Source organism: Lissotriton vulgaris, chromosome 8, assembly GCF_964263255.1.
Source record: "Lissotriton vulgaris chromosome 8, aLisVul1.2, whole genome shotgun sequence".
NCBI lineage: Eukaryota > Metazoa > Chordata > Amphibia > Caudata > Salamandridae > Lissotriton > Lissotriton vulgaris.
The window spans coordinates 1,561,026,683-1,561,052,713 of NC_141696.1; the positions used below are offsets into that span (position 1 = coordinate 1,561,026,683).

The 26,031-nt window shown below is 48.0% G+C and overlaps 1 protein-coding gene and 1 pseudogene across 3 annotated transcripts in view; one reads left to right on the plus strand and one right to left on the minus strand.

Annotated features, from left to right (window-relative positions):
• LOC147700411 (uncharacterized) overlaps nucleotides 1–20,260 on the minus strand; it is a 137,233-nt gene extending 116,973 nt beyond the window's left edge. Inside the window, exons 1-3 of one of the 3 annotated variants that reach the window (XM_086935826.1) lie at nucleotides 19,993–20,260; nucleotides 5,532–5,658; nucleotides 4,329–4,439 (exon numbers count right to left, since the gene is read on the minus strand). In XM_086935826.1, the coding sequence (XP_086791952.1) occupies nucleotides 4,329–4,439; nucleotides 5,532–5,658; nucleotides 19,993–20,016 (262 nt within the window). In that variant the 5' untranslated portion in view covers nucleotides 20,017–20,260. The remainder of the gene's footprint in view (nucleotides 1–4,328; nucleotides 4,440–5,531; nucleotides 5,659–19,992) is intronic. The other 2 variants (XM_086935825.1, XM_086935827.1) reach the window with 2 other exon arrangements.
• Nucleotides 14,904–16,715, plus strand: LOC147700412 (uncharacterized; annotated as a pseudogene).
• Nucleotides 20,261–26,031: the final 5,771 nt, after the last annotated feature.

The window sequence follows — 26,031 nt, forward strand, 5'->3', positions numbered from 1 at the left end:
CCAGACGTTAGTCCACCATTGCTCCACTGACCTATACAGACTTAGGACTGCATGGGGAGACATAGGGGACTTGGAGGAAGAGGACTGGGCAGAGGCCTTGGCAAGCCCGAGGGGGGCGGCAATTTCCACACTCCTGCGACTAATACAGTTTAAATATCTACATCGCACATTTTTTACCCAAGAGCGCCTATGGAGGGCGGGCATGATTCGCTCCCCCGACTGTCTCCGCTGCAGTACAGAAGAGGGTACACTTTTGCATACTGTCTTGGGGTGTTCGGCGTTGCATAGATTCTGGAATGGGGTGTTCGCCTGCTTATCTGAGGTGTTGGCATGGGAGCTCCCGTTCGCGGCAAAATTGGCTTTGTTGCATGTGATGGACGGGATTGGGGGCAATAGGTAAAAGCGCCACCTGTTATTGTTGGGCCTTACACTGGCAAAGAGAGACATTGCCAAGGTGTGGAAGGCGCCTCAGTCTCCGCCATTGACTGCTTGGAAAAATGGCATGGACTTTTGCATAGGACTTGATCAACCTATATTCATGGCTAGGGGGTGCCCCCGTAAGCACTTTAAGATCTGGAAGAGGTGGGCTGGACTTGGACCCGCCGCCAGAGAGGGCCGCCCTCCCCCACGATTTGACAGATGGTTCGTTGGCGGAGAGAATAGAGTGTCTCGATGGACTTGGCATGCTTTTTTAAAGATTTTATACTGTAAATAAGTGGCAGCATCAGCACAAACCGGGGGGGTGGGGGGTGTTTGTTTATCTATAAAAGTCTAAGATGTTATTGCCGATCTATTAACGTGTGCAGCAGACTACGGACCCCGGAGCTGTGCAAAAAATGTGACCTATGACAAATAAAATCTGTTTAAAAAAAAAAATAATTGCAACTGGAATATGTTACCATTTCTCTGTGCGCTCTGGAGAGGCCAAGGATTGGATATTACATTGTAATTGCATTATATAGCGCTTACTACCCCTGACGAGGCGTCAAAGCGTTTTTCCGGCGCGTAGCACACTACTCCTGACCCATAGAGGATTAGTGTTGAATTAGTATAGTGAAACATGCAAGTACATTTCAAGTGGTGGATAGGTTAGTCAGTTATTTGGATTTGGAATGATAGCAAAAGGATAGAGGAGGACAAAGGTTTGTATTTATATAGCGCTTGTTACCCCTGATGGGGTGTTGAAGCATGCTATTCAGGAAGCCCATAATGGATTAGTGGTGAATTAATATGGGGAAAATAAGCAATTTCAGTGGTGGATATTAGTCAGTTATTTGGAGTGAGAAGGATAGCGGAGGAATAAAAGGGGAAGAAAGGTTTGAATTCATATAGCACTTGTTACACCTGATGGATGTTGAAGCGCTTTTCTGGTGAGTAGCACGCCACTCCGAAACCCATAAAGGATTAGTGTTGACAGGTACTGAAAAACTCTCAATGCTTTCATCAACTACAGAGCGCTCAATTGTGGTCCGGTATGTACACATGGGGGCAACTCAGTTCAAAGTATGCACTACAGAAGAGTAATATGCTACACAAAAAATGCAGAAGCACAACATAGTGCAAGTAACTAACACTCCTGAAATGAAAGATTAAGTAAAACATGTGAAATACAAACGGGAATTAAATTGCGGACGTGGATTGCCTTAATGTTTTTAACAATCATTCAACTATTTATCAGAAATGGTCCTTGTACTGTTAAGGACATGAATCTAGGGCCCAAAAGGCACCGTTTGGATGTCCATATATAATTACTACTGGATCCGAGACCAGGAGTGACCAGAACCACTTAAAGTCCTGAGGGCTGTAATAAATTATACATATTCATCACATATATTCAGCTTATAAAAGTATTACCAAATTACAAAAACAGCAAAGGTGTTATGTGCTTAAAATCTCTCTTAATCCAACGTTTATCAAAATTAAGTCATAACTCTTTGTCTTCCAGCCTGAACCTTCCCATGTTGTCACTACTGGGAGCCACGGACCCGAAAACAAATACTCAAACTACTAGGGCACTACTGACGATTTGAATGTGGGGGATGGGGGTGCTTCTCGCAGGCTGCAAGACAGATTCTCGTTAAATGCTTTTCTGTTGGAGGGATTGGTCACAAAATGCATGTGATCATCATAAAAAGCAGGGAAACACAAAGAGAATGCCGGAGGCTCCTTAAAGGTTGGAGAAGGGTGGCCGGCAAAGACAGACAAGCGGCGGCGCGACTTTAGGAAAAGAGGCTTCCCAAGAGTGCCATGGGGCTCATCAAAGTAAAGGTACCAGAAGACGCCATGTCATCAAGTCCACAATATTCAATACTACAGCTCAGAGCTGTGATCAGATTGGTTCAATGTATGTGAACCCAGGCTAGAACTGCCAGAATGCACTTAATTGTAATAAACCAGGACCATAGCATGACGCCTCCGAAGGTAGGAGTCGCTTGATAACCTTATAGTTGCTCGCTGACTACACCAAAAGGGGATTCCACACCACAGAGTGTAGAGGACTAATGGCAGAGTGTGGTGGTCGATTTATTAGAGATGGTGGGGAGCCTGACGATTGCAAGAGCAATTCCCAGATGCTGCAACGCACTGCTCTTCAGAGGCTGAGAAAACAATCTCAGACTGTAGGGACAATTAACTGTGCAGGAACTCATGGTGGAGGAATCCACACAAATTGAAGGGACTCTGGCAGACTACATTAGAGCTCGCAGACAGTGACGGTATGTGCGGGCTCCCAAGGCACAGTAAGGTTTGAGATTGTTCTACCCCACACAGTACATCCTCACAGATTATTGCTGGGCTTCCTCACACTTTGCAGGTAAAGGAATTCTGACAGTCTCTGAAAGACAGTCATTGTCATCAGTATTCCAATGAATGTGTCACCTCAAAAAACACCCCCCATGCCTACAGCGGGGCACCTCTTAAAAAAGCTTAAGTGTCTGCCACAACATGCTCCACCATGGTTGCCCCCATCCTGGTCGCCTCTTAGGTAATCCAAAGCTGCTGTACTGTTAAGTGACACCTAATTCCAAATTGGTTACAAAAGAATTACGCACATCGGTGCTAAAGACATAGAAGAGTCAAACGTTCAAATCTCATTTCATCTTTTATTGTAAATGAATTAATATAGTGCTTACTTTTCCTGGCGATACATTGAAGCGCTTTACAACAGGCAACTTGTGGAGCCACCTGGTTCAATTTGAGGGTGAAAAGATAGGGCTAGTCAGAGAGGAGTTGTTCCAAAAACATTTTCAATATTGTAAGACAGTGTTTCTTAACATTTAGATTTTTGAATAAATTATGCAGTGTGGTGCAGCACATTTTATGAGGGTATAATATAGGGTGACCAGATTCTCAAAAGAAAAATCTGGTGCCCCGCGAGTGCTGTGTGGGGGCAGCCATTGTTAAAGTGAAAGCACGCATGGCACGCTGCAAATACAAATAATCGTATCTGTCGTCGACTATGTCGTTTTCAACAATGAGGTCCTCAACGACGAGGTAGATGAAATGCGCTCCGATGGTGATTTTTGTGTCGCCGGAGACCCAGATGATAACACAGTCGACGATATAAGGTTTCTAGAGACTGCAATCTTCATGGGTGGTTCAGAAGATTATTTTTCATGTTATGGTTTTTCTCCTCAGTCGGAAATTAATGCTTTCCTTTTAGTGAGATACCTGCATCCTCCTGACGAGACTTTTTAGAAGCCTTTTTCTTGGACACTTCAGGAGATTCATGATGTCCCAAGAAGCCTGTGAGGTAGAGCTCACCTCATCCTCAGAGACGACTTACAACATACCCTCTCTGTCCTTAAGGGTTTTGGTTGAAAAAGTCCTACAAATCTTGCAGTCTTTTACCTTATGTTGAGAGTATCCGCAGCATGCAGTCTCTTTTCACTGCATGCTCCACACGACCTGAAGAGACCTTTCTTTTTAAGAATCCGACATTTTGAGTAGAAATCTGGAAAACTGAAGAAGACACTGAGCAGAGCCCAGGGAGACTCCTTTTCACACGACGTGCAGTAGAAAATCTGAGGAACCTAGCCTCTCTTGGGATTGTTCTAGAGGGTTGAGTCATATGATTTGCTGCTACATACGTTTGTTACTTTTTTCCAAAAGAAAATGGATAGGCTATTGCAGCGACTGTTCATTGCATTGTAGCCTATGGTAGTATTATATACTGCTTTTATATGTATACCATGGGACTCCCACTACGAAGATGGGGATGATTCAATCATGTGAATCTATGAAAGATCCAATATTGGAGAAGCACTGCTACACTTGTGGGACTATGCAAAAAGAATTAATGAAGAAATATGTTTACCCTTCACACTCACTTGGGGAATGGTCATCACTTTGACTTTTGTCAGGGTCCCCAACATCCACAGGGAACAGCCCATAATTTTCTTTCGCTCTTAACGAAAAGACTGTGGCAGCAATCACAGGACCTGTTAAAAAAAAAAATGGGAATGTGTAAGTGATCTGCAGTTGTACCAATTATCTGCTATATTTGAGTAATTGTGTAGGGAACCTCTCTGGTGAAGGCAGAATCTGTGACAGGGTTAATGAGATAGCAGCCACTGTGCTGATGTTCAGGGATGCTAGTGGGCCTGGGTTTTAAAAGGCATGAGTAGTGTACAGCAGAGCAGATAAGGAGACAAGGTGGGGTATTTACTAGTGTCTTTAAGTGGGGGAGGTATGTTGGGGCTCCAGTGTGCAGGCGAGTCAGTATAGAAGGCTATTCCCTGGAGAGAACTGGCTACTAGAAGAGTCCTTAAAGAAAATGAGACATGATGGCAACAAACGTCCTCACATTTAACCCAAATAAGACAGAGCTGCTAGCCATGACGTCTGATAAGGTTATAATAGACCCCCTTCCCAGCACTGGACAAAAGAAGTAAGCGGACAAAATGAGCTTAGAGTGCTAACCGCTGAAGCAATATATTTGGGTTTGATATTAAAAGATTGCATAACATCGGAAGCTCAAGGTATAGGTTGTGAGCTGCTATCCTTCCTCCATTCTAGCTGGCCATAGCACTTCACTTCTTGTGTATATATAAAACTACATAAATTAAACAAAAAAGCAAGCCCAAAGTAAATTTAAACAGTCCTTAGACAAAAATGAGATGTGAATGGCAAAAAAATCATTTATTTAATTCCAAACATGGCAGAGTTGCTATAATATCTCCCAGTGTTATAATAAAGTCGTCTTAACAGTGGGCAAAAGAAAGAATCTGACAAAAACTACTCATGATGCAAAAGCTAACTCTTAACTCTAACTGAATGCCTCCCGCCTTTAATCACAAGTTCAATGCATAGATGGTGGGTTCCCATCCTAACTCCAAACTAGCTCACTATAGTACTTCTTGTCTTGTGTATCTAAAATCAAATAAACAAAACGCAAGCCCAATGACAACTCAAATAGTGAAGGGAAATGCAAAATATTATTTTCAAACCTATAAGACAACAAAATAAGGCAAACAGTTATGTAATTTATAGGCTGAGCAAACGTTAAAAAAATGCAGTCACTATAACTTTACCGAGTGACATCAAGACTTGGTGAATTTCTTTCATCAGATTTCCATAAAGATCCTTTTGCCAGTTGTGTAACAGCTCCCGCTCTTGTTGTGAGAAACTAGCAACAGCATCCTGGAATGTAAGCAGCATCTAAAAGGGATGTATTTCGTTACAACGCATACCTTTACAACGCATTTTTTACACCGCAACATCCATTACAACGCATTCCATTACAACGCATGCCATTACAACAAATTCTTTGAAACTACCTTTACAACGCATTCCACTACAACGCATACTACATTTACAACACATACCATTACAACGCACACCATTACATTGCATGTATGGTAAGTATTGGATAGTGTAGGGGTAAAGATTACTATTCTAACTCCAGAGGGGTGCAAAAGTAGGGTAAGTGTTGGATAGTGTAGGGGTAAAAATTACTATTCTAACTCCAGGGGGTGCAACAGTAGGGTAAGTATTGGATAGTGTAGGGGTAACAATTACTATTCTAACTCCAGGGGGTGCAACAGTAGGGTAAGTGTCAGATAGTGTAGGTATGCGTTGTAATGGTATGCGTTGTAATGGTAGCGTTGTAATGGCATGCGTTGTAATGGATGTTGCGTTGTAAAAGTTTCGTTGTAAAGGTAGTGCGTTGTAAAAGTTGCGTTGTAAGTGTTGTTTCCCATCTAAAAGAATTGTGATTACACACATTTATGTCATATTCACACTGAACAGTCAGGCATGATATAGAACAAAACCTGCTCCTGTAACAAGGAATATTTAAACCTCTAGGTCTTGGGTTACAGAGGTCCAGTAATGCAGTGCAACGCCCACAGTGCCAGATGAAATATGGTGTGTATCTCCTCTGCCCTATCTACACCTGGCTTCTATGACCAGAATAAAACTCCAAAGTCCAAATGAAGATATTCCTCATACCAGCCCATTTGTTTACTTAAACATGTTTCACTGCAGGGTTTATACGGCACTGTGATGCCAATTTAGCGTACTACACTGCACGACAAATTAAAAATGCCGAAAAAAAATTGGCTAACACATATTGTGAATACATATGGAGTTATGCGAACTTAGGGCCAGATTTATATTCTGGCAGATGGAGTAATCTCCATTGGCCTGGAGGATGACTTTTGGTCGGCCAGGCTGAGAATACTCCGCCCACCAGATTTATAAATGACTGCCAAGACGGGCGAGGCCCGCCAACCCATGTGTGGCATGAGGTGATGGGCTTCAGCAAGCCTATGGTCTCGGAGGCACTGGATTTGGCACCCAATAGAGCCTGAACAGATTGAGCCTGACCCTCTGCGACACAGGCGGACAATGGTCAAGTCAAGGCCAGATAAAAATAAAGTGCAGCTGGTCAAAGGGCCCCAGCATCACCACCGGCAGGGGATACATGACTGAGAGGAGCCCTCACTGATAACCATGGGGGGGGGCCTGGTGAACCAGGCAGACCAGCTGGAGAAGATCCTGGGTGCAATTACAGACCTAAAAACTCCCTGAAGACAAAGGGCTGATTTACATTTCGGTAGACAGGTTACTCCGGCACAACAATGATGGATATCCCTTCCGCTGAAATATAAATCCCATAATATCCTATGGGATTTATATTTGAGTGTTACCTTCATGCATGATAGTGCCCTTTTCTCGAGCAAGGCGGAGAACTGCATCCCGATCTCTATAATTGAGAAAGCGGGCGATGATAGGACGAGGTGGAGCACCCCGGGGGGTGGGAGGTCTTGCAGCCAATGAGCGATGGGCGCACTCCACAATGAGGACTTGTTATAGCTCTTCCGACAAAAAAGATGTCTCGGAGAAGTTTCTCCACATAAGTATCGAGGTGTCTTGTATTCGTGGATTCCGGCAGGCCCGTAATGTGCACGTTTTTGCGGTGTGACCTAGCTTCCAAATCTTCGCTACGGGCCTGTATGACGGCGAGGACTTTTTCCATGGATGTTGTCTAACTGGTAATCTGTTGCAGTCCATCTTTGGCGTCTGAGATGCGCATCTCGGCTTCCCCCAGACGCTGCGCTGGTTTGTCTAGTTTGGATGCCATGTGATCCATGCGAAGGTTGAGGTGGTCTATCTTGCCATCGATGGACTGCAGACTAGCCTGCACTGCAAGGAGCGTTTTATCTATGCTAGTAAGATGATCACTGGGAGAGTCCGCCTCAGAGTCTGAGGCCGCGTGCGCAGCCAACCTACTGGTTTTTCGAGGCTCAAAAGTGAGGCGCGGCCGACTCTTCCCCATAGAGGCCACGCAGCACAGGGCGTCCAACAGCAGCGGAGCGCAAGCTTTCCCAGTACCACAGATAGGGCGCAGTCCCAGTAATTAGAGTAGACGTAGCACTCCCCCCTGAGAGTTTATGTAGCGGGGTAGCAGAGACCCTGTGGCAGTCGCAGTATGTGCCGGTCGCAGCTCCCACAAGGTATTGAATGCCCAAAGGACTGAGACCGCAAAGCTGCACCAAGTCTGGATGTGGAAAGCACCACGTGCCAGGTGTTAGAGGTCTTGTACACCTGGCAGGCACCAGCACTCATGAGACAGGAGGAAAGGAGCAGGCTTGCCCCCAGCAGTGGGTCACCCAGCTAGGAATGACACCAGCAGATCTCCCCAAAAGGCGTCAGACCAGCAGTATTGTCAGCAGGTAATCAGCCCCGTAGCACAGAGCTCAGGGCCGCAGGTCGCAGCAATACCGGTAGCAGAGATGGCAGGCACACTTAGCGGATGACAGCAGGGGGGCCCTCCGATGATGATGATGATGATGATGATGAAAAAACTGTAAGTGTGAGCTGCAGGGTTAGCAAGCGCAGGATTGATTGCAGGCAGGCATACGGGCACAAAACGGCACGCTGTAACTGCCCAGTGCAGGCCCGCCGCCGCGCCACAATCGATCGCGAGGCCAAGGGTCCCAGCGCAGCCCCAGTAGGCCTAACGGCGTAGGCCCGCACAAGCGGAGTCCCAGAGGCAATGTGGCTTATCGCACAACGGGGTATACAGCGGCCTGGCACACACCGGCACACCCAGGTCCCCCGCACAGTCCTCTCCATCCCAAGCCCAGGATGTCGGACCAGACACCCAGCACACCCGACCCACCACTAGCGCAGCAGCGGCCTACCTCAGGGGTCCGGTCCGTATGCAGCCCGAGCAGCCACGTTGTCAGCGCAGGCTCGGCGCTTGACAGGCAGCTATCTCTGCAATGACGACGTTCCCGTCTTCAACACTCAGCCAGAGTGTTCCACAGCAGTCAGGGAGGCTGCAGCGATGCAGTAATGCAGAAGGCAAGTCTGGATATAGAAGATTAATGCCGGATTGTGAGCTCGGCCGGCGGAGCAGCTTACCAAGCAGCCATCTCGATGTGCGCCCTCTAGCGCCCCCTCCTGTGGGATTTATATTTTGGCTGACAGGATATCCGTGACCATTATAACGGAGTAACCCATCTGCTGAAATCTAAATCAGGTCCAAAAACTGATGGTATGGCACTTTACCTGGGGCTACTCAGGCTGGACCAGAGGAAACTGCCCGCCAGAGTCACTGTGATGGAAGGAGCCATGGGCTCACTTGACTCCGGAAATGGGGGGGGGGACGAAGGTCAGATTTCAGGACTTGGTTGCTACAGTGGAGAGGCTCCAGTAACGAGGACTGCTCATGCCACAAAAACATCCAGGTAACAAGCCTCCTCAAGAAAATGGAGGGTCAATTGGCAATGCTCTTCCTGGAACAGTGCGATACCATAGGGGATGATGGACGATGATGGACGGAGCGTCCATCATCCCCTTTGGTATCGCTTTGTTCGCCCTGAGTTGGCAGAGTATGCCCAGACGTGGGTCCCTTGCTCACTCTACCACTGGATTCAAGATAGCCTGCTGATGAGGATTATGAATCCGAAACCGGTCCCAGGATGCTCGTTTCCGGTCCAGGGAAGACATGGCTTGGTAGTTCGGGCTGGACTGTTCCCATGAGGCACAGGGTCAGACTGATTTGCATATGGCCATGTCTGAACTGGGGTGGCGGAGTGAGCTAAAGAATGGTGATGGGTTAAACCCAGATCAGTTGACTGGGGGCGAGTGTTTGATTTGCTCAAGCACTCCGTCCATCATCCCCTTTGGTATCGCTATGTTCGCCCTGAGTTGGCAGGGTATGCCCAGACGTGGGTCCCTTGCTCACTCTACCACTGTATTCAAGATAGCCAGGCTGATGAGGATTATGAATCCGAAACCGGTCCCAGGATGCTTGTTTCCGGTCCAGGGAAGACATGGCTTGGCAGATCGGGCTGGACTGTTCCCATGAGGCACAGGGTCAGACTGATTTGCATATAGCCATGTCTGAACTGGGGTGGCAGAGTGGGCTAAAGAATGATGATGGATTAAAGCCATATCAGTTGACCGAGGGTGAGTGTTTGATTTGCTCAAGCACTCAGTCGATCATCCCCTTTGGAATCGCTTCCTGGAACAGTGGTTCTTCACTAACATCTACGAAGGGAAAACTGAGGCAACTGGGCCTGCACTACATACTCCTATGCCCGGCTAATCTGTGCGTAATCAACACACTTTATTGCGATGTTGGTAGAAGCCTGGTAGAAGCCTGGCAATGGCTGAAATTTGAGGAAGCTGCCATCGGAGGAGAATGATTTGGAAACAAGCTGGCAAGAGGCTACATAGATGACATCGAAGAACAACCTCACAGTTGGCCAGCTGCCCCTCAACGTCACAGGTGAGATCAGAGAGAGCCAAGGCGGTGGCAGCTGTGGAGAGTATCTGTGAGTCTCAGGAATCGACGTTGTGGCCCAGCCCAGAGGCCTCGCATACTACCTCTGTCTAGACTAGATACCTTTGGCCCGGGGCCAGAGGTGACCTTCATGACTGCAGAGGGGCTACTAAGAACAGTCTGTATATTAACTGCTTGAGTGAACCGTGGACTTTGATGTGGGGGACGGGAGAGGAGGGTCAGTTCTCTCATGAGTGAACTGAAGAGAGGTGTGGAGATGGGAGCTGGTGGTGTTTGCGGATGGCTTCTTGGGGGATATCATGTTTTCCGCTGATTGGTCGTGGCGCCAGGCTTTCTCGAGGGCACGGCAGGATTTCTTGGAGTCTTTGAGGTCGTTGGTGAACCAAGAGGCTTTTTTGCTGGGGGGTTCTTCAGTGGTGCGAGGGCATCGGCGCAGTCAGTGATCCACTGTGTGAGGTTGCGGGCTGCTTCGTTGGGGTCCGTGGTGTTGGTGGGTGGGTTTTGGCTCAGGGAGGTGGTGAGCTGGTCGGTGGTGATCTTGCTCCAGCATCTACGGGGGGCTTGTTGTGGTTGGTGGTGGGTAGTTGTTTTCCTGAAATTGAAATGGACGCAGCAGTGATCGGTCCAGTGGAATTCGGTGGCGTGGTTGAACGAGACGTGGTTGCTGGAGGAGAAGACGGGGTCGAGCATGTGGCCGGCTCAGATTGCTCATTCAGGTTACACAAAAAAAATATTCCCTTCACAGTACACCACACTTGGAATGACCCGCAGGGTAGATACGCAAGCCTCCCTTCTGTACTTCATATAGACCAATCTCCCTCCTCAACGTGTAGGCAAACGTGCTAGACAAAGTACTGGCGACAAGGCTGAGAGGGGTTATTACGTCCATAATTCATACGATCAATCTGGCTTCATGCCCCATCGCAGTACCCAACTTAACCTTTGGCGCCTCTAGGGGGTCCTGAGCCAAACCGTGCCACCCTTCTCAGAAAAGGCAATAGTGATTGCCCTCAACGCTATGATGGTTTTTGACAGCATACTATGGAACTATATTTTTACTGTATTACCTAGGATAGGCTATGTACCAAACGTTAGTGGGTGGATTAGGCTCTTGTGCCAGGGACCCCATGTCTGGGTACGGGTTAATGGAGTAATGTTTCAGGTGTCCCTTTGGGTAGAGGGATACGCAAGGGCTGCCGCCTGTCACTAATGAGCTTCGTACTGGCCCTAGAGTCGCTTGCAACTTGGATAGTGGGGACCCCATTGTCAGGGGAATACCAATACCTCACAGGTGGGAAGAGGACATATCGATTTATGCTGATGATGTTCTCCTCTATGTCACACGTCCATTCAGATCGGTTGACCAACTGCCGTCTGATTGTGAGGCTCCAGTAGTAGTAGACAGTTTCGATATTTGGGCATTCATATTACCCGAGACCCGCAACTATTTCTACAGCTGAATGTACATCATCAATTAGATCAATTGCATGACAACGTGGCACACTGCGGCTGCACTATATAAAATAATGTACCTATGGCAAAACTCACCCTTTTCCCTCCCGGTAAAGATCTTTCGGAGACTGGACTACGCGGTGTGATCACTACTGTGGCAGTGGGGCATGCAGACTATGTAACTTCAAGCGGGAATTATGACCACACATTCTGTGCTGTTGCCAATCTCCCATCTCTAGATGCCGCAAGGAGGGCCGTACTTAAACCAACCTTCCTCTTGAAAGGGTCGAGTGTCTGTCTGGAGGCCTCTGCTGTATGTTTTCTTTCACTCTGAGGCAAGATCCCTGTCGAGGTGCGGGAAGTCCTAAAAGCTCAGCTTCATTGCTGATCCACCAACTCCCATGGCATCGAGCAGCTTCATAGACTCAATTATCAGACCATGAAACACATAGCCATATGGGGTGGACAATAGCCCTTGTGTCAAAATGACTGTCAATAACTACTCTGCCCAGAGTGATATTTGTCTGTTTTAGCTCATACGGCATTTTAATCAATTTCCTTATTATTTAATTTCACTTTTTTGGGAGCCGGTAGAAAAACTCCATATCTGTTGACTGTACTAAGAAATTTGCCAATATCCAGTGGCACGAAACAACCCATTAGTATAATGCTGCTCTGACTAACTCCTATCCATGCCCCAGACCAACAATCTCCAACTCGGCACTGTTATCATCCTCTATCAGGCAATTAAACTGTTGTTTCTAGTATATATTTTTTTATTGCAACCAACCTTTTACATCCCTGGGTGACAGACATGCACTTTGTGCTTTTATAAATTATTTTACTAGCATAATGAATTGCATCCCTCAGTAAAAGTGGTCTTCAATGGGAGCTGTACCGACAATGTAACATGAAATAATCCTTTAGTTACGTTTTTTATTAACGAACAATAAAATTTAACAATGACTCCTCTATCTCTTTCAACCTAGAAATCGAAAGGGAAGGGTTGAGGAAGAAAAGGGTTCTTGATCACTCAGCGTTGGTTACTCAACAGCCTAAGTTTCATCTTATTCAAGGCACTGGATAATTTTTCAAATATGACGTGATGGGAATCTGCACTTTTCCTCTACTTATGAAATTGGAACGGTTTTACAAATCCTCCTTGATGGGTTTCATAAAGGTCTTTAAGTCGCTATATTAAGAGCACAAGTGGCTGCTATTCAGGCCTTTCGTAGTTCAGTTGGGCAATTTCCGGATTATGACATTTTTGCATTTTGACTCCATAAGAGTTTTGAGCTCTTCAGACCTATGACTCGATGCTTTTGTCCTACATGGGATCTTCTGTTAGTTCTCACTTCTTTACAAGGGTTTCCTTTTGGACCTCTATGTATTGTGGAATTAACGCGGTTGACCTTAAAGGTTGTGTTTCTGGCGCAATCGCCTCTTCTAGATAGCAAAGGGAACTCAAAGCCTGGTTATGTAAATCTCCAGATTTACACATTTTGGAAGATGGTATACTAGAGTTTATTTCCAGACCCTTCGCTTCACAGTATACCCCAAAGGTGTCTATTAGACATTGTAAGCCTTTGGGTGTTTGGGAATTTAAAATAAGAGCGCAGGTACTGGCACCCCCCTAGATTGGGAGAATCGTGTTTGCAGCCCAATAAATATAAAACTCTTAATGCAAAATTCATGGCAATTAATCCACAAAAGTCTTTTAAAAAGTTAACTGTCAAAAATTAAAAGCTAGAGTATGTGCACAGTTTTATTTATCTAGGTATTGCTTTGGACAACAATATTACTTGGAAACCGCAATTGGAGAAAAGTAAGTCTATTCTACTCCAAAAGGCTCTACCAATAGTAAAGAAGCATGAGAGCAGTTTATCTAAAGCGGTATCCCCTGCCCTTGAGGTATACAAGTATAGGGCACAATTGGCATCCCTATATGAGGCAGAACTATAGGAACCTTTAATTAGTAATACGTTTGTGGTGGGAAAAAATATATGTTTTTTAGAAGATTGTTTTGCCTTCCAGTGCGCACACCACTCATAACAATTGTAATGGACCTAAATATATGCTGTATAGACTGCCAAATGCAAAAATAACAGTTGATGGACAGAATGCAGAACAATGTCATACATTCACCCCAGTACAGAGATCAGGGCCTAAATCCATCGTTTTTTTGCTCACCCCATTTCAGACATGGCCATATGAAACCGGTCCCAGGATGCTTGTTTCCGGTCCAGGGAAGACATGGCTTCGCAGTTCGGGCTGGACTGTTCCCATGAGGCACAGGGTCAGACTGATTTGCATATGGCCATGTCTGAACTGGGGTGGTTGAGTGAGCTAAAGAATGGTGATGGATTAAACCCAGATCAGTTGACTGGGGGTGAGTGTTTGATTTGCTCAAACGCTCTGTCAATCATCCCCTTTTGTATCGCTTTGTATAGACTGCCAGGCAATTTTACGACCACTATTGTTCTGGGTGCGACTGTGGTCAACAGTAGAGCTCGTTTACTATAAGGAAGGGCTGGAGGAAATTCTAAGGTTAAAAAATGGTACATGGTTGTCATGGCTGAAGCATGTTCATTCCTGGTTTCATAAATTAGGACTTAAGTATTTTTGGGAGGAACCTTTAGGACTGTCTATGGCATCAAAGAAAGTACTTAAGCTAACTTTTTGGGCCTACATCCGAGACAGTGTCAATCATAATCGAGCAACAGGTACTTTAACAACACGGTTCCTCTCGATGAAACCAACCTGGAGTTTCGATCCTCTTTACAACAAGGTGCAGCCCCAGTTAGCAAAATCTTTATACTTGAAATTCCGATACGGGGTATTACAGACAAACTCAAATACATCAAAATGGGTCCAGAAACAAGGGGATGAAGGTTTGGAGTGTTGTATATTATGCCATACGGGTGCCAAAGAAAACAGTTCAATCTGGACAGCAGCAGCACTTTTAAAAACAACCTTATTTTAACATTGAGTATTGCTCTGTTCTCTTTTTAAAAATACATTTGGGTGTGTGTGTGAGTAGGGCCACGCTTACCTGTGCTCGATTGCCTGGTCTCCCTGCCTCGGTCCGACGCGGCGTTGCCGTTGTGCGGTGGGCGGGGGAGACAGAGCCAGGTACTTCCTGTTGGGGAGGGCAGCGGTTTAGTTGCTGGGAGGGCTCTGCCTTGAATTCCACATGCCACAGCGGCCGTGCCGCTGGCGCGCCAAAGGCAAACCCGTCTCCGCCCGTCCCTGCCCGACCAGGGCAAGGGGCTAGAACCCCTGCTGGTTTGGGGTCAAGACGCTACTATAGCTCCCAGAAACTCTGAACTCTCTGCCCAACGATGGACACCAACTGTTAGCATAGTATTAATGTGGAGGGGGAGGGCTGGCAATGTAAGTACTGCTCATTTAGGGTGCCAGAACAAGTAGACAGCAGGGAGGGAAGCCCTGTACTCAGGTTAGCGTTAATTAACTGCAGATCCTTGTGAAAACATAGGATTAAGATCTACGACATATTATCAGAGGGTCAAACTGATGTTATGTTTCTCACTGAGACATGGCTGGATGTTGACTCCGCACCTGAAATTCTGGAGACACTCCCTAGTGGCTACGGGATCATGAGAGTGGACAGAATGTCAGGAAGGAGAGGGGCATCGCAATTACCTATAAGCATGACATTCGGTGCTCCCTTGTACCTGCGGGCATAGATGCTGGGGAGGCTGGCTTTTTTACTATCAGGCCAGCCACTAACCATGTTATGAAGGGGCTATTGATTTATAAAACCCCGGGACCACACTCACGTTTCATACCCAGTATTGTTGACTATCTCATTCAACCAGCTCTCCGGTACGAAAAGCTACTGGTACTGGGGGATTTAAACTTACATTTTGATGAGGCACTCGACTCTGGGGCACATGAGCTGCGCCAGGAACTTGCAGTGCTGCAAATATTGTTAAAATCAGAACTCCCGACTCATAATTTGGGACATCTACTTGACCCTATCCTCGCCAACTGGGACGCATTGGAAATTAAGCCTCCGCTTCTGGTGTTGTGGTCAGATCATTTTCTGATCACGTTTGTGATGAAGCTGCCCCTGCAAAAAAAGCAGGAGAAAGCTAGGTCTGATATAAAGATAAGGAAGTGGGTGGGCTTTTCGCAAGGGGCCTTCAACCTGGCCTTACTAAGGGATGGTCCGCCTTCTAGCTGGGATGTAAATGGGGTGTGTAAAGTTCTCGAGGGGTGTATAATTGACGCTCTCGACTGCACTGCACCCTGGTCAACTAAAATGGCGACTAACAGACATAAATCAGCCCCTTGGTTCATTAAAGTGTTACAAGCTGCTAAATCAACTTGTAAACAACTAGAAAGGCGCTGGAGAAAGCATTTTTTTGTTGCCCTGGAAGCCGAATACAAAGTCAGCCTTAAACACTACCATTCGCTCATTAGAAAGGCTAAGGCAACTTACTCTAATACTAGGATACAAACAGCGGAAAACTCTACAAAAGAGCTGTTTAAGATCTTTAAGGAGATATCCTCACTTGCATCTGCTGCAGCGCCTACTGCGGGCTCTCTAGAGTCATGTAATCGAGTTGCTGAATATGTTTCAGAGAAGGTTGAAAAGATTTATTCCTCTTTTCCTGACTCAATATGGGAGGGTAAAAGAGTGGATAAGAAATGTGTGGCTGTGTCTGAAACACAAGGTCTCCATAATTTCACTGTGCCCTCCCAGGACATTCTAAAAAAGGTGTTGATCTGTATTAAGTCGGGCTCGCCTAGGGACCCTGCTACACCGAGGGTTCTATTTAATCGGGAGGGTAAAAGAGTTGTTAAGAAATGTGTGGCTGTGTCTGAAACACAAGGTCTCCATAATTTCACTGTGCCCTCCCAGGACATTCTAAAAAAGGTGTCGATCTGCATTCAGTCGGGCTCGCCTAGGGACCCTGCTACACCGAGGGCTCTATTTGAGCCCTACGTTATTCAATCTCTATGTCGCCCCCTTGGCTAAAATATCAGATACATTTGGGATTAATGCCCTGTCCTACGCTGATGACACCCAACTGGTGGTCTCTTTGACCCAGGCCCAGGCCGGGGCTGCCTCCAATTTTGTATCCTGCCTTCAAGAACTGGCGGGTTGTATGGCAAACAACTGCCTGAGGATGAATGGCAGTAAAACCGAGGTACTGGTGATAGGCAAAGCCCCATCAATATGGTCCTCGGCGTGGTGGCCCCAGTAAGTGGGCCCCACCCCGATACCATGCGAACAAGCCAAGAATCTTGGGATTTGGGTGGATAATAAGTTGTCCTTCGACTACCATATCGGGGGTGGCAGGCGCCTGCTTTGGTATCCTGAGGAGACTTCGGAAAACCCTTGACGCCCTCCCCACGGAATCGAGGAAGATTCTTGTTCATACACAACAGCTTCAGCACACAGCCGACGCACCCTTTGACCGCACCAGCGCCCCCCATCACCACCCTCCGCGCCTGGACCCCGATCAACACCGAAAAGACCATATACGCATGATGAACTCCATCCACTCCGGATCTCCAACCGACCCCTGCCCTCACCACGTCTTCAACAAGGCCGACTCCGTCATCGCACCCCATCTCCGAGACATCATCAACGCCTCCTTCGACACCGCATCCTTCCCGGAGAGCTGGAAACATGCCGAACTCAGCGCCCTCCTGAAGAAACCATCAGCCGACCCCACGACCTCAAAAACTACCGCCCCAACTCGCTCCTCCAGTTTCCTGCCAAAGTCATCGAGAAGACCGTCAACAGACAGATGGCCGCCTTCCTCGAGACGAATGAATCCCTCGACCTCTCGCAGTCCGGCTTCCGGGCCAACCACAGTACCGAGACCGCCCTCATCGCAGCCACTGACGACATCCGAGCCCAGCTCGACAACGGTGAAACAGCGGCCCTCATCCTCCTGGATCTCTCCGCGGCGTTCGACACTGTCTGCCACCGCACCCTAGTGCAGCGCCTCAGCAACGTCGGAATCCAAGAGAAGGCACTAAAATGGATCATCTCCTTCCTCGCCGGAAGGACACAGAGAGTCCGCCTCCCCCCGTTCAGATCAGAAGCCACCGAAGTCATCTGCGGCGTTCCTCAAGGCTCCTCGCTCAGCCCCACCCTCTTCAACGTCTACATGAGCCCCCTTACGGCCATCGCACGCCAACACAACCTCAACATCATCTCCTACGCCGACGACACCCAGCTGATCCTCTCCCTCACTAACGACCCCGCCACCGCCACCGCCAGAACCAACCTACACGAAGGGATGAAAGACGTAGCCGAGTGGATGATGAACAGCCACCTGAAACTGAACTCAGATAAGACGGACGTCCTCATCCTGGGATCGTCGCCATCCGCCTGGGACGACTCCTGGTGGCCCCCTGCCCTGGGCAGCGCACCCAAACCAACGGAGCACGCACGCAACCTGGGCTTCATCCTGGACTCCTCCCTCTCCATGACCAAACAAGTCAACGCCGTCTCCTCGTCATGCTTCAACATCCTACGCATGCTACGGAAGATCTTCCCGTGGATTCCCATCGAAACCAGGAAGATAGTCACCCAGGCCCTCGTCACCAGCCGACTGGACTACGGCAACTCCCTGCAAAACCACTGCAAAACTCCAGAAAAGACTCCAGCGGATTCAGAACGCCTCAGCACGACTCATCCTGGACATCCCCCGACACAGCCACATCTCCGCACACCTAAGAAACCTGCACTGGCTCCCCGTCAACAAGAGAATCACGTTCCGACTCCTCACCCACGCACACAAAACTCTCCACAACCAAGGCCCAAGATACCTCAACGACTACCTCAACTTCTACACTCCCACCCGCCAGCTTCGATCGACCAGCCACGCCCTCGCCGCCGTCCCCCGCGTCCGAAGAGCCACAACGGGAGGAAGATCCTTCTCCTACTTGGCCGCCAAGACGTGGAACTCCCTCCCCACCGACCTCCGCCTGACCCAAGACCACCTCACCTTCAGGAAGCAACTCAAGACCTGGCTGTTCGAGCAGTAGCGGACCCCCCTCCCCAAGCGCCTTGAGACCCTCCGGGTGAGTTGTGCGCTATACAAATGCCTTGATTGATTGATGCTCTGGTAACCCCCCTGCCTGGACTACAGCAATCTTCTGTACCTGGGTGCTACTGTCAGATGCCTGCGGCGCTTGCAATGGATTCATAATGCAGCAGCAAGATTAATTCTCATGCTCCCTAAGAGTGCTTCAGCGACAAGTGGGCTGGCTTCCTTGCACTGGCTCCATATCAGGGAAAGAGTAAAATTCAAGGCTTTCTGTGTGAGTCATCAAATTTTACAAAGAAAAGAACCTGCATACTTGTATGGTTTTTTAACTCCCTATGCACCTACTAGATTGCTAAGGTCCAGGGGAACAGGCAGGGTGCAGGTCCCCAAAATTAAAAGAGCCAGGATGGGTGGACGATCGTTTTGTTATCTAGCAGCCCAGTTGTCTAATTCGCTTCCTCAGGCACTCCGGCTGGAGTGCTCTGAACCAGGCGCGCAACACCCATTGGACCCACCGGGCTTCAGCCCCCCCCGTCGTGTGTGGCAGCCCGGGATGAGACAGATCCCGGGCACACAGAGCCACACCCGAACGTTTCACAGGTCTTTAAAAGACCATTTGAATGCTAATTAGCCTTGCAATTGTTTCACCCCTTCTAAGAGCCCCCGCAGCTCCACTCTGCCTGCAGATTAAAAGTTCCGCCCCCCCCCGAAAATTTTTCTTAGCCCCACCCCAAATTTGGCTCTAGTTGCGCCTCTGCTCTGAACCCATCTTTAGGAAAGGTCTGAAGACGCACTTATTTCCAGCTTCTTAATTATTGCCAGTTTTTAGTTGCTGCTGCTGTTTTTTTCCTTTGATACCGTAGCGCGGGGACACACTGGTCTTAGTGTAACCAGGTGCTTTTCAAATGTAACTATTATTATTATTATTATTATAATAAGTTTGGTTGCTGGTATTTTAAAATGAAATTTGTTGTAACTCCTCCTGATGTTTTCACAATCTTTTTAAAAGGAGTGCTAATGATATTTATCTTTTAAGGATTAACAAAGGACTTACATTAGAAACACGATTCTAAAAGGTATGCATTGGTCTAGCAGTACCTTTTTGAAATATTATGTTAAGAAGTGTTTTTATTGCGACGTGTTGCTCTAGTGCTACTTCTATTGATGACCGGTCCTAGGCCGAGTCTGGGTTTCCTCATATCATACTTAGTTTTGTGATTCAGGGGCTGTGTACACACTCTTACTCACGGTTTCCGAGCCCCGGCGCGACATTTCTTTACAGGTGGGATGTGAACTGTCACTGGATGCAAGGGTCACACCTCTCCCTCTCTCTCTGTCCTATAAACGCCGCAGCACCGACATCAACTGAAGCAAAAGCCCCGGCGCCTCCCCTCGGAGACTGCCCTCTCCCGCCCAACGGAACGGAGTGAAATGCGCAGGCGCAAAGAAAGGACGCCTCACTGAGCATGCGCAGAGGAGGTTTCGCGACCACGAGCCATTCGTTTCATCTGCGCATGCGCAGAGATTGCAAGGACCGGTTTAACTCCTCCAAGGCGCATGCTCAGTGAACGATACAGCTCTACTGCGCATGCTCTGCAGACCAACTGCTCATAGTGTGCGGCGCGTGCTTAGTGCTGTGTGCCATCCGTGGAGTGTCCGAGTCTATACTTTTCATCGTGTTCGATAAAACTGCAAAAAAATGCATGTAAATGTAAAACACATGTTACAATTTTATCAACTCTCAAAGCAATTAATACTGTGACTCCAGGGAGGCTTTCTTGTGCATGCTTTCATCAATTTCATATCATTGTAAATATAAACATGAATAAATTAAGAAAGTGACTGTGTATTCCCAGTTCCTGAAAATGTCAAAAGATTCTGATGTAGATTCCTAATGCCGGCACTCTTAAATAATATAAATACAATTGATAAATTAATTTAAACTAGCAAGAAAAGCACCATATGACAATGAGAAAATACTTTCCAAGTAAGGATTTTAGTAAACCAAATAGAATCATATGATTAGATTGTGATTTATTACATCAAAGAACACAAGTAAAAGTATTTCAGACAATCTTAGTATTTTCCAAAAATTATACAACTCCTTATGGTATAGATGATGTTTCAGTTCTTTGACTTGGTCGCACAGAAACAGCCAACGCGCGTTTCGTCACAACCGTGACTTCCTCAAGGCTGTAAGAAGTAAACATGAAATACAGCAGTTGACGTATGAATTTAAAAGAGCTTCATACTTCCTAATTATATCGTGAAAGAAAGGGAAAAAGGAAAAAGTGCAATAGAAAATAGTCTTACACCTGAAAGCCACAAAATAGCAACACCAAGAGCAAAAGAGAAAGAGATGTGAAGAGAAATTCGCAAAAGTGAAAAGAAATGTGCAGTTTGAAATCACATAGTTTACTAAATATGTTACTGAGACAGCTTGAAAAACTCAAGTTGCTGCCAAATAATTAGCTCAACAGATGACAAAGAGCTATGAAATCAGTACTCAGGAAAAGAAAGAACGACCTGTGCAAGTATCAGAAGTGACAAGTGAAATTCTCGAAATCTTAGAGCAACCTCACAAAAGGTCTAAGAGAAAATAGTTTGGGTAACGGAATGTGAAATAACCTTGCTTAAGTAGTAGATGAACCCGTCAAGAAACTTCAGTCGCAGCTCTACAGTTACAGAGCAATGTGGATCTCTTGTCAGTGCTAAGAACACACAATATATTAGGAAATATCAACATGTGTTATATATGATGAAGTAAATATTCTCGGGTCGAAAAACCTGAAAGCATGGCCAATTTAGACTAAGGGTATATACTATGCAAGGTAAAACAGGCAAGATTATTCACCTCTAGGTTGAAGGTGTATAAACCCGAAAAGAAATGATCCAATTGGCGTCTCCTAATATTCATCAATTGTAGAATCCGGAATAAGTATTACAAGCAGAAAAACTGAAATTATACAAGCAAGATTAGTTAATGTCAAATAGTAGAAAAAATATAAAAGAAATCTTAATACATGTATGTAGAAAGTGAAATTGACCACATAAAATTTAGCAATGAATGTTCATTTCGAACAATATTAAAAAATGCATCCAAAGATGACTTACATAAACACGATTTTAGAGTCTTCCCGTAAAGTAGATCAGGAAGCATGGGGAAAGCATCTTGGATGGGAACTGTGATAAGACCCTAGGTACATAGAAAAAAATAAACCAAAAGAATGTAAAGACATGAGAACCTTAGATAAAGGGGGCGTGGCTTGGATGCCGAGGAAGTAGGCTGCGTGAGCCCGGAGCTCCGTGCCCGATCCCAGATATCATCCTGATTATCCACGCGAATTCCAGTAAAACTTGGAAAATCCGTGATTTAAAGACGCTACAGAGGCAGCGGCGTTCAGGGTGAATGACCTGGAGCTGTTCCTCGTCCTGAAAATCGACCTCGAGTGTCTGCATCGGGTGTGATAGCCATCGATCTAAGATGGCGCCCTGAGACCTGGACCATTGTCGCAGTCGGCGGAGGTGGTTTGAGGCCTGCTTCTCCTGTTGATCCAGTACTGGTGGTGATTGCCAGATCGGAGGGCCTCCCCTAACCTTATCAGCAGGCACAGGTGGCCTTTCCTCGTTCTGGTGGCGAGTTGCGGGGACACACGACCACAAACTAATTCTCTGGGGAGGCCCCAAAATGGCGGCGGCTCTGTGACGAAGACCCCGACTCTCCGCGCATAGCCTGGCACCTCGAGACCCCGTTGTGGCAGAGGACTTCCGGGAACTGACCCCACGGGTGCGATCAGAGCAGCGTCCAGTACCCTACAGGTGTCTTAGATCCCTGATCCTATCGCCCGGGAGGCTATCCGGAGGCGAGGTCCTGCTGTACAGCGAGGAGAACAAAAGGGGTCCTGGGAGCCAGGGCCTACCGCAGCCAGGATGGTGAAGCCGAAAGGGAAGGGGGACGGAGCGGCCGAATCGGAAACGATGGATGGAGCGGATCGAGACCACTCTGCTCTCCAACGCATGCAGGACCATATACTAGAGGCCATCACGACCACGAAAGACGCCCTGCAACAGGACATCGCCCAGGTGGCGACGGGCTTGGGTCTCCTGAAAGCGGACCATGACAAGCTTAAAGACAGAGTTAAGAATATGGAGATATCCATCCAGGAATTGGCCCCGGACCACGCAGCAGTGAAAGCACAGATGGCGGATGCTTTGGACAGGCTGAAGGTGTTGGAGCGGAGGGCAGAGGACGCAGAAAATAGGAGTAGGCGCAACAATGTTCGCCTTGTGGGCCTTCCGGAAAAAATTGAGGGCGATGACATGGTGGGCTACCTCGATAATTGGCTACGCACCGAAGTGGCGCCAGAGGGGCTATCCCCTTTCTTCTCCCTGGAGCGGGCCCACAGGGTTCCAGCCCGACCTCCGGCCCCGGGCCTGCCACCTCGCCCGGTGGTGATTAAGCTACTTCACTACAGAGATCGAGACTGGCTACTACTGAGGGCGAGGGAAGCAGGACCCTTTCAAGTCGACAATAACAGAGTCACCCTGTTCCCGGACTACACTTTTGAGACCCAAAGACTCAGGGCTAATTTCCTGTCGCTCAAGCGTGAGCTCCGTGGGGAGGGCATAAAATACTCCCTTCTCTTTCCAGCAAAATTGCGAGTAGTGGTGGACGACAAGTCGCTTTTCTTTACTACCTCGGTGGACGCTTGGGCCTGGTGGGACACGTACAAGGCTGGTACGGACGGAGCTAGGGCCAGAGCGGAGGAGGCTAGAGAGAAACAGCCGATCAGGAAGTCGCAACGTATTCGCAAGAATCGGCGGAGAACTGGGAAGCCATCGGTGTCACAGACGGAGACAGAGAGGAAGGCAGCCCTACAGGCAGTGTTGGACCTCTCTGGCACGGCAAGGAGTCAATCCGGGAAGGGCACGGACTCGGAGGAGCAGTACACGGGCTCGGAGATGGGACTCTCGGAATTCGGAGGTGCCAAGGGCCCCATCGTCACACCTCAAATATCTGGGGAGATAGTCGAGGCATGAAACGCTGGACTTGAGGAGTGACCTGATGGTCAGACACTGGGGCGCTGTGCCCGTGAGCGCAGTTTACCACTGTATGGGACTTCGTGAGTCTTTCATGGGGGGATCACGGGGCGGGATATGCAGGACTGATTTGTTTTGACGAACTCCTCCGGCATCGGTCCACGCCCTACTGGCCCTTACGGTCATCGCAGTGGAGACTGCGAGTATTAGTGCCTTTCTTCGAGGGGAATTTAGTTGTGACAGTTTGGATGGGTTCACTTCCAATTGCGGGGGGGCCTGTCCTGGGGGGGTGGAACCGAGAGTAGTTGGGGATGCTCAGGTTGGTTTTGGGGGAATGTGGGGTTCATTTGTTCGGAGTGGGAGTGGGGGCAGCATTATGTTGGCACAAGCGCATGGTCAATGACTGTTATTGTTCTGTCTGCGGGTGCAGGGGGGTATGGCTAATACGGGGGCTTTGAAATGTGTCACCTGGAATGTGCGGGGTCTCCATACCATGGTGCGTAGACACAAGGTCCATGCGTATCTGAGACGTAGGGGCGTGCATATAGCTTTTCTGCAAGAGACGCACCTCACCAAGCAGGAGGGAATAGCGCTACAGAGGAGGTGGAGGGGGCAGCTATTTAACACAACGTATTCAGCCTTTGCGAGGGGGACATTGATTTGGATACGGGCAGGGGTTCCCTTCCAGGTTACTAAAAAAGTAGTAGATCCAGAGGGTAGATTTGTGGCTGTGGAGGGAAGACTCAGGGGCCGGACAGTGTCTCTTTGTAGTGTGTATGCTCCGAATGTAGATTTGCCCGCATTCCTGACAGCGCTTTCGGGCAAACTGGCAAGCTATTTGGCAGGGCCGATGGTCATGGGAGGAAATTTCAATTCGGTGGTGGATACTGATTTGGATAGATCCCATACCCCATTGCACGCCTCCCCTGTACACAGGGTGGCGAAACGCCGACTAGACTGGCAAGAAAGCTGGGACCTGGGGGACGCCTGGAGGGCACTACACCCTACCACGAGGAATTACTCCTTTCATTCTACTTTGCATGACTTGCATGTTAGGTTGGATGTGTTTCTGTGCTCTTCGCATGTGCTCTCAGCAGTGGGAAGCGCTGAATATTTGGCCCGCACGATGTCGGACCACAACCCTCTGCTGTTGTCCCTGAACTGGATGGTGGAAGTCAACTGTGTCCCAACCTGGCGGCTGCAACCTGATACAATGGATGATTTGCTTTTTAGGGAGGCCTTGGGGGAGTGAGTGACACGTTATTTTGAGGAGAATAGTGGCTCCACCTCAACTAGGGCTGTGGAGTGGGATGCGTTTAAGGTTGTGATTAGGGGTCACTGTATCGGGAGCGCTGCTGGTGCTCGTAAGACTTTGTTGGATGATCTTGAAAGAGTGGAGCGGCGGTTGAGGGAGAAGGAGAGAGAGCTCCCAAATCATCCTGAGCTCCAGGAGGGGGTTAGTGGCGCCAGAGAAGCGCTAGCGGTGGAGTTAGAGCGGTTGCGTAGCTTCGACCACAAGGTGTATCTGACGAGAGCGCATGCGGAGGGTGATAAAGCAGGGTCGATGCTGGCGTGGCTTGCCAACCCGATCAGGCGGGGTGCCCCAATCATGGCGGTTCAGGAGGAGGGGGGCGGGCTTTGCCACACCCAAGCCGGGATCCTGGATAGGTTCAGAGTATATTATGAGGGTCTGTATGAGAGCGGGCTGACGGGCGGGGCGGAAGAATTGGAAACCTTCCTTGGAGGGTTGCAGCTGCCACAGCTAGAGAAATCGGAAGCAGAGGAGTTGGGCCGGCCTATAACAGTCGGGGAGATAGGGAGTGCGATAAAACAGATGGCCAGGAACAAAACCCCAGGGCTTGACGGTTTGCCGATAGAGTTCTATAGCAAATACTTGGAGTGCCTGGCCCCACAATTGCAACTGGTTTACAACGAGGCGCAATCGCAAGGTAGACTCCCGCGATCAATGTGCGAGACCCTTATGATCCCGTTGCTAAAGCCTGGTAGAGCGGGTGATGCCCTCTCATCTTACCGTCCATTATCTATGCTCACGATGGATTACAAGATACTGAGCAAAATCCTGGCGAATAGATTGTTGACTCACATGACAGACTTGATTCATAAAGATCAGTGCGGCTTCATCCCAACGCGAAATACTACCCACAATATTCGCAGGCTGACTAGGCTATTGGGGGCTCGGTTATCGGAGGGGACTACTCCATTCGTGCTTTCCATAGATATCGAGAA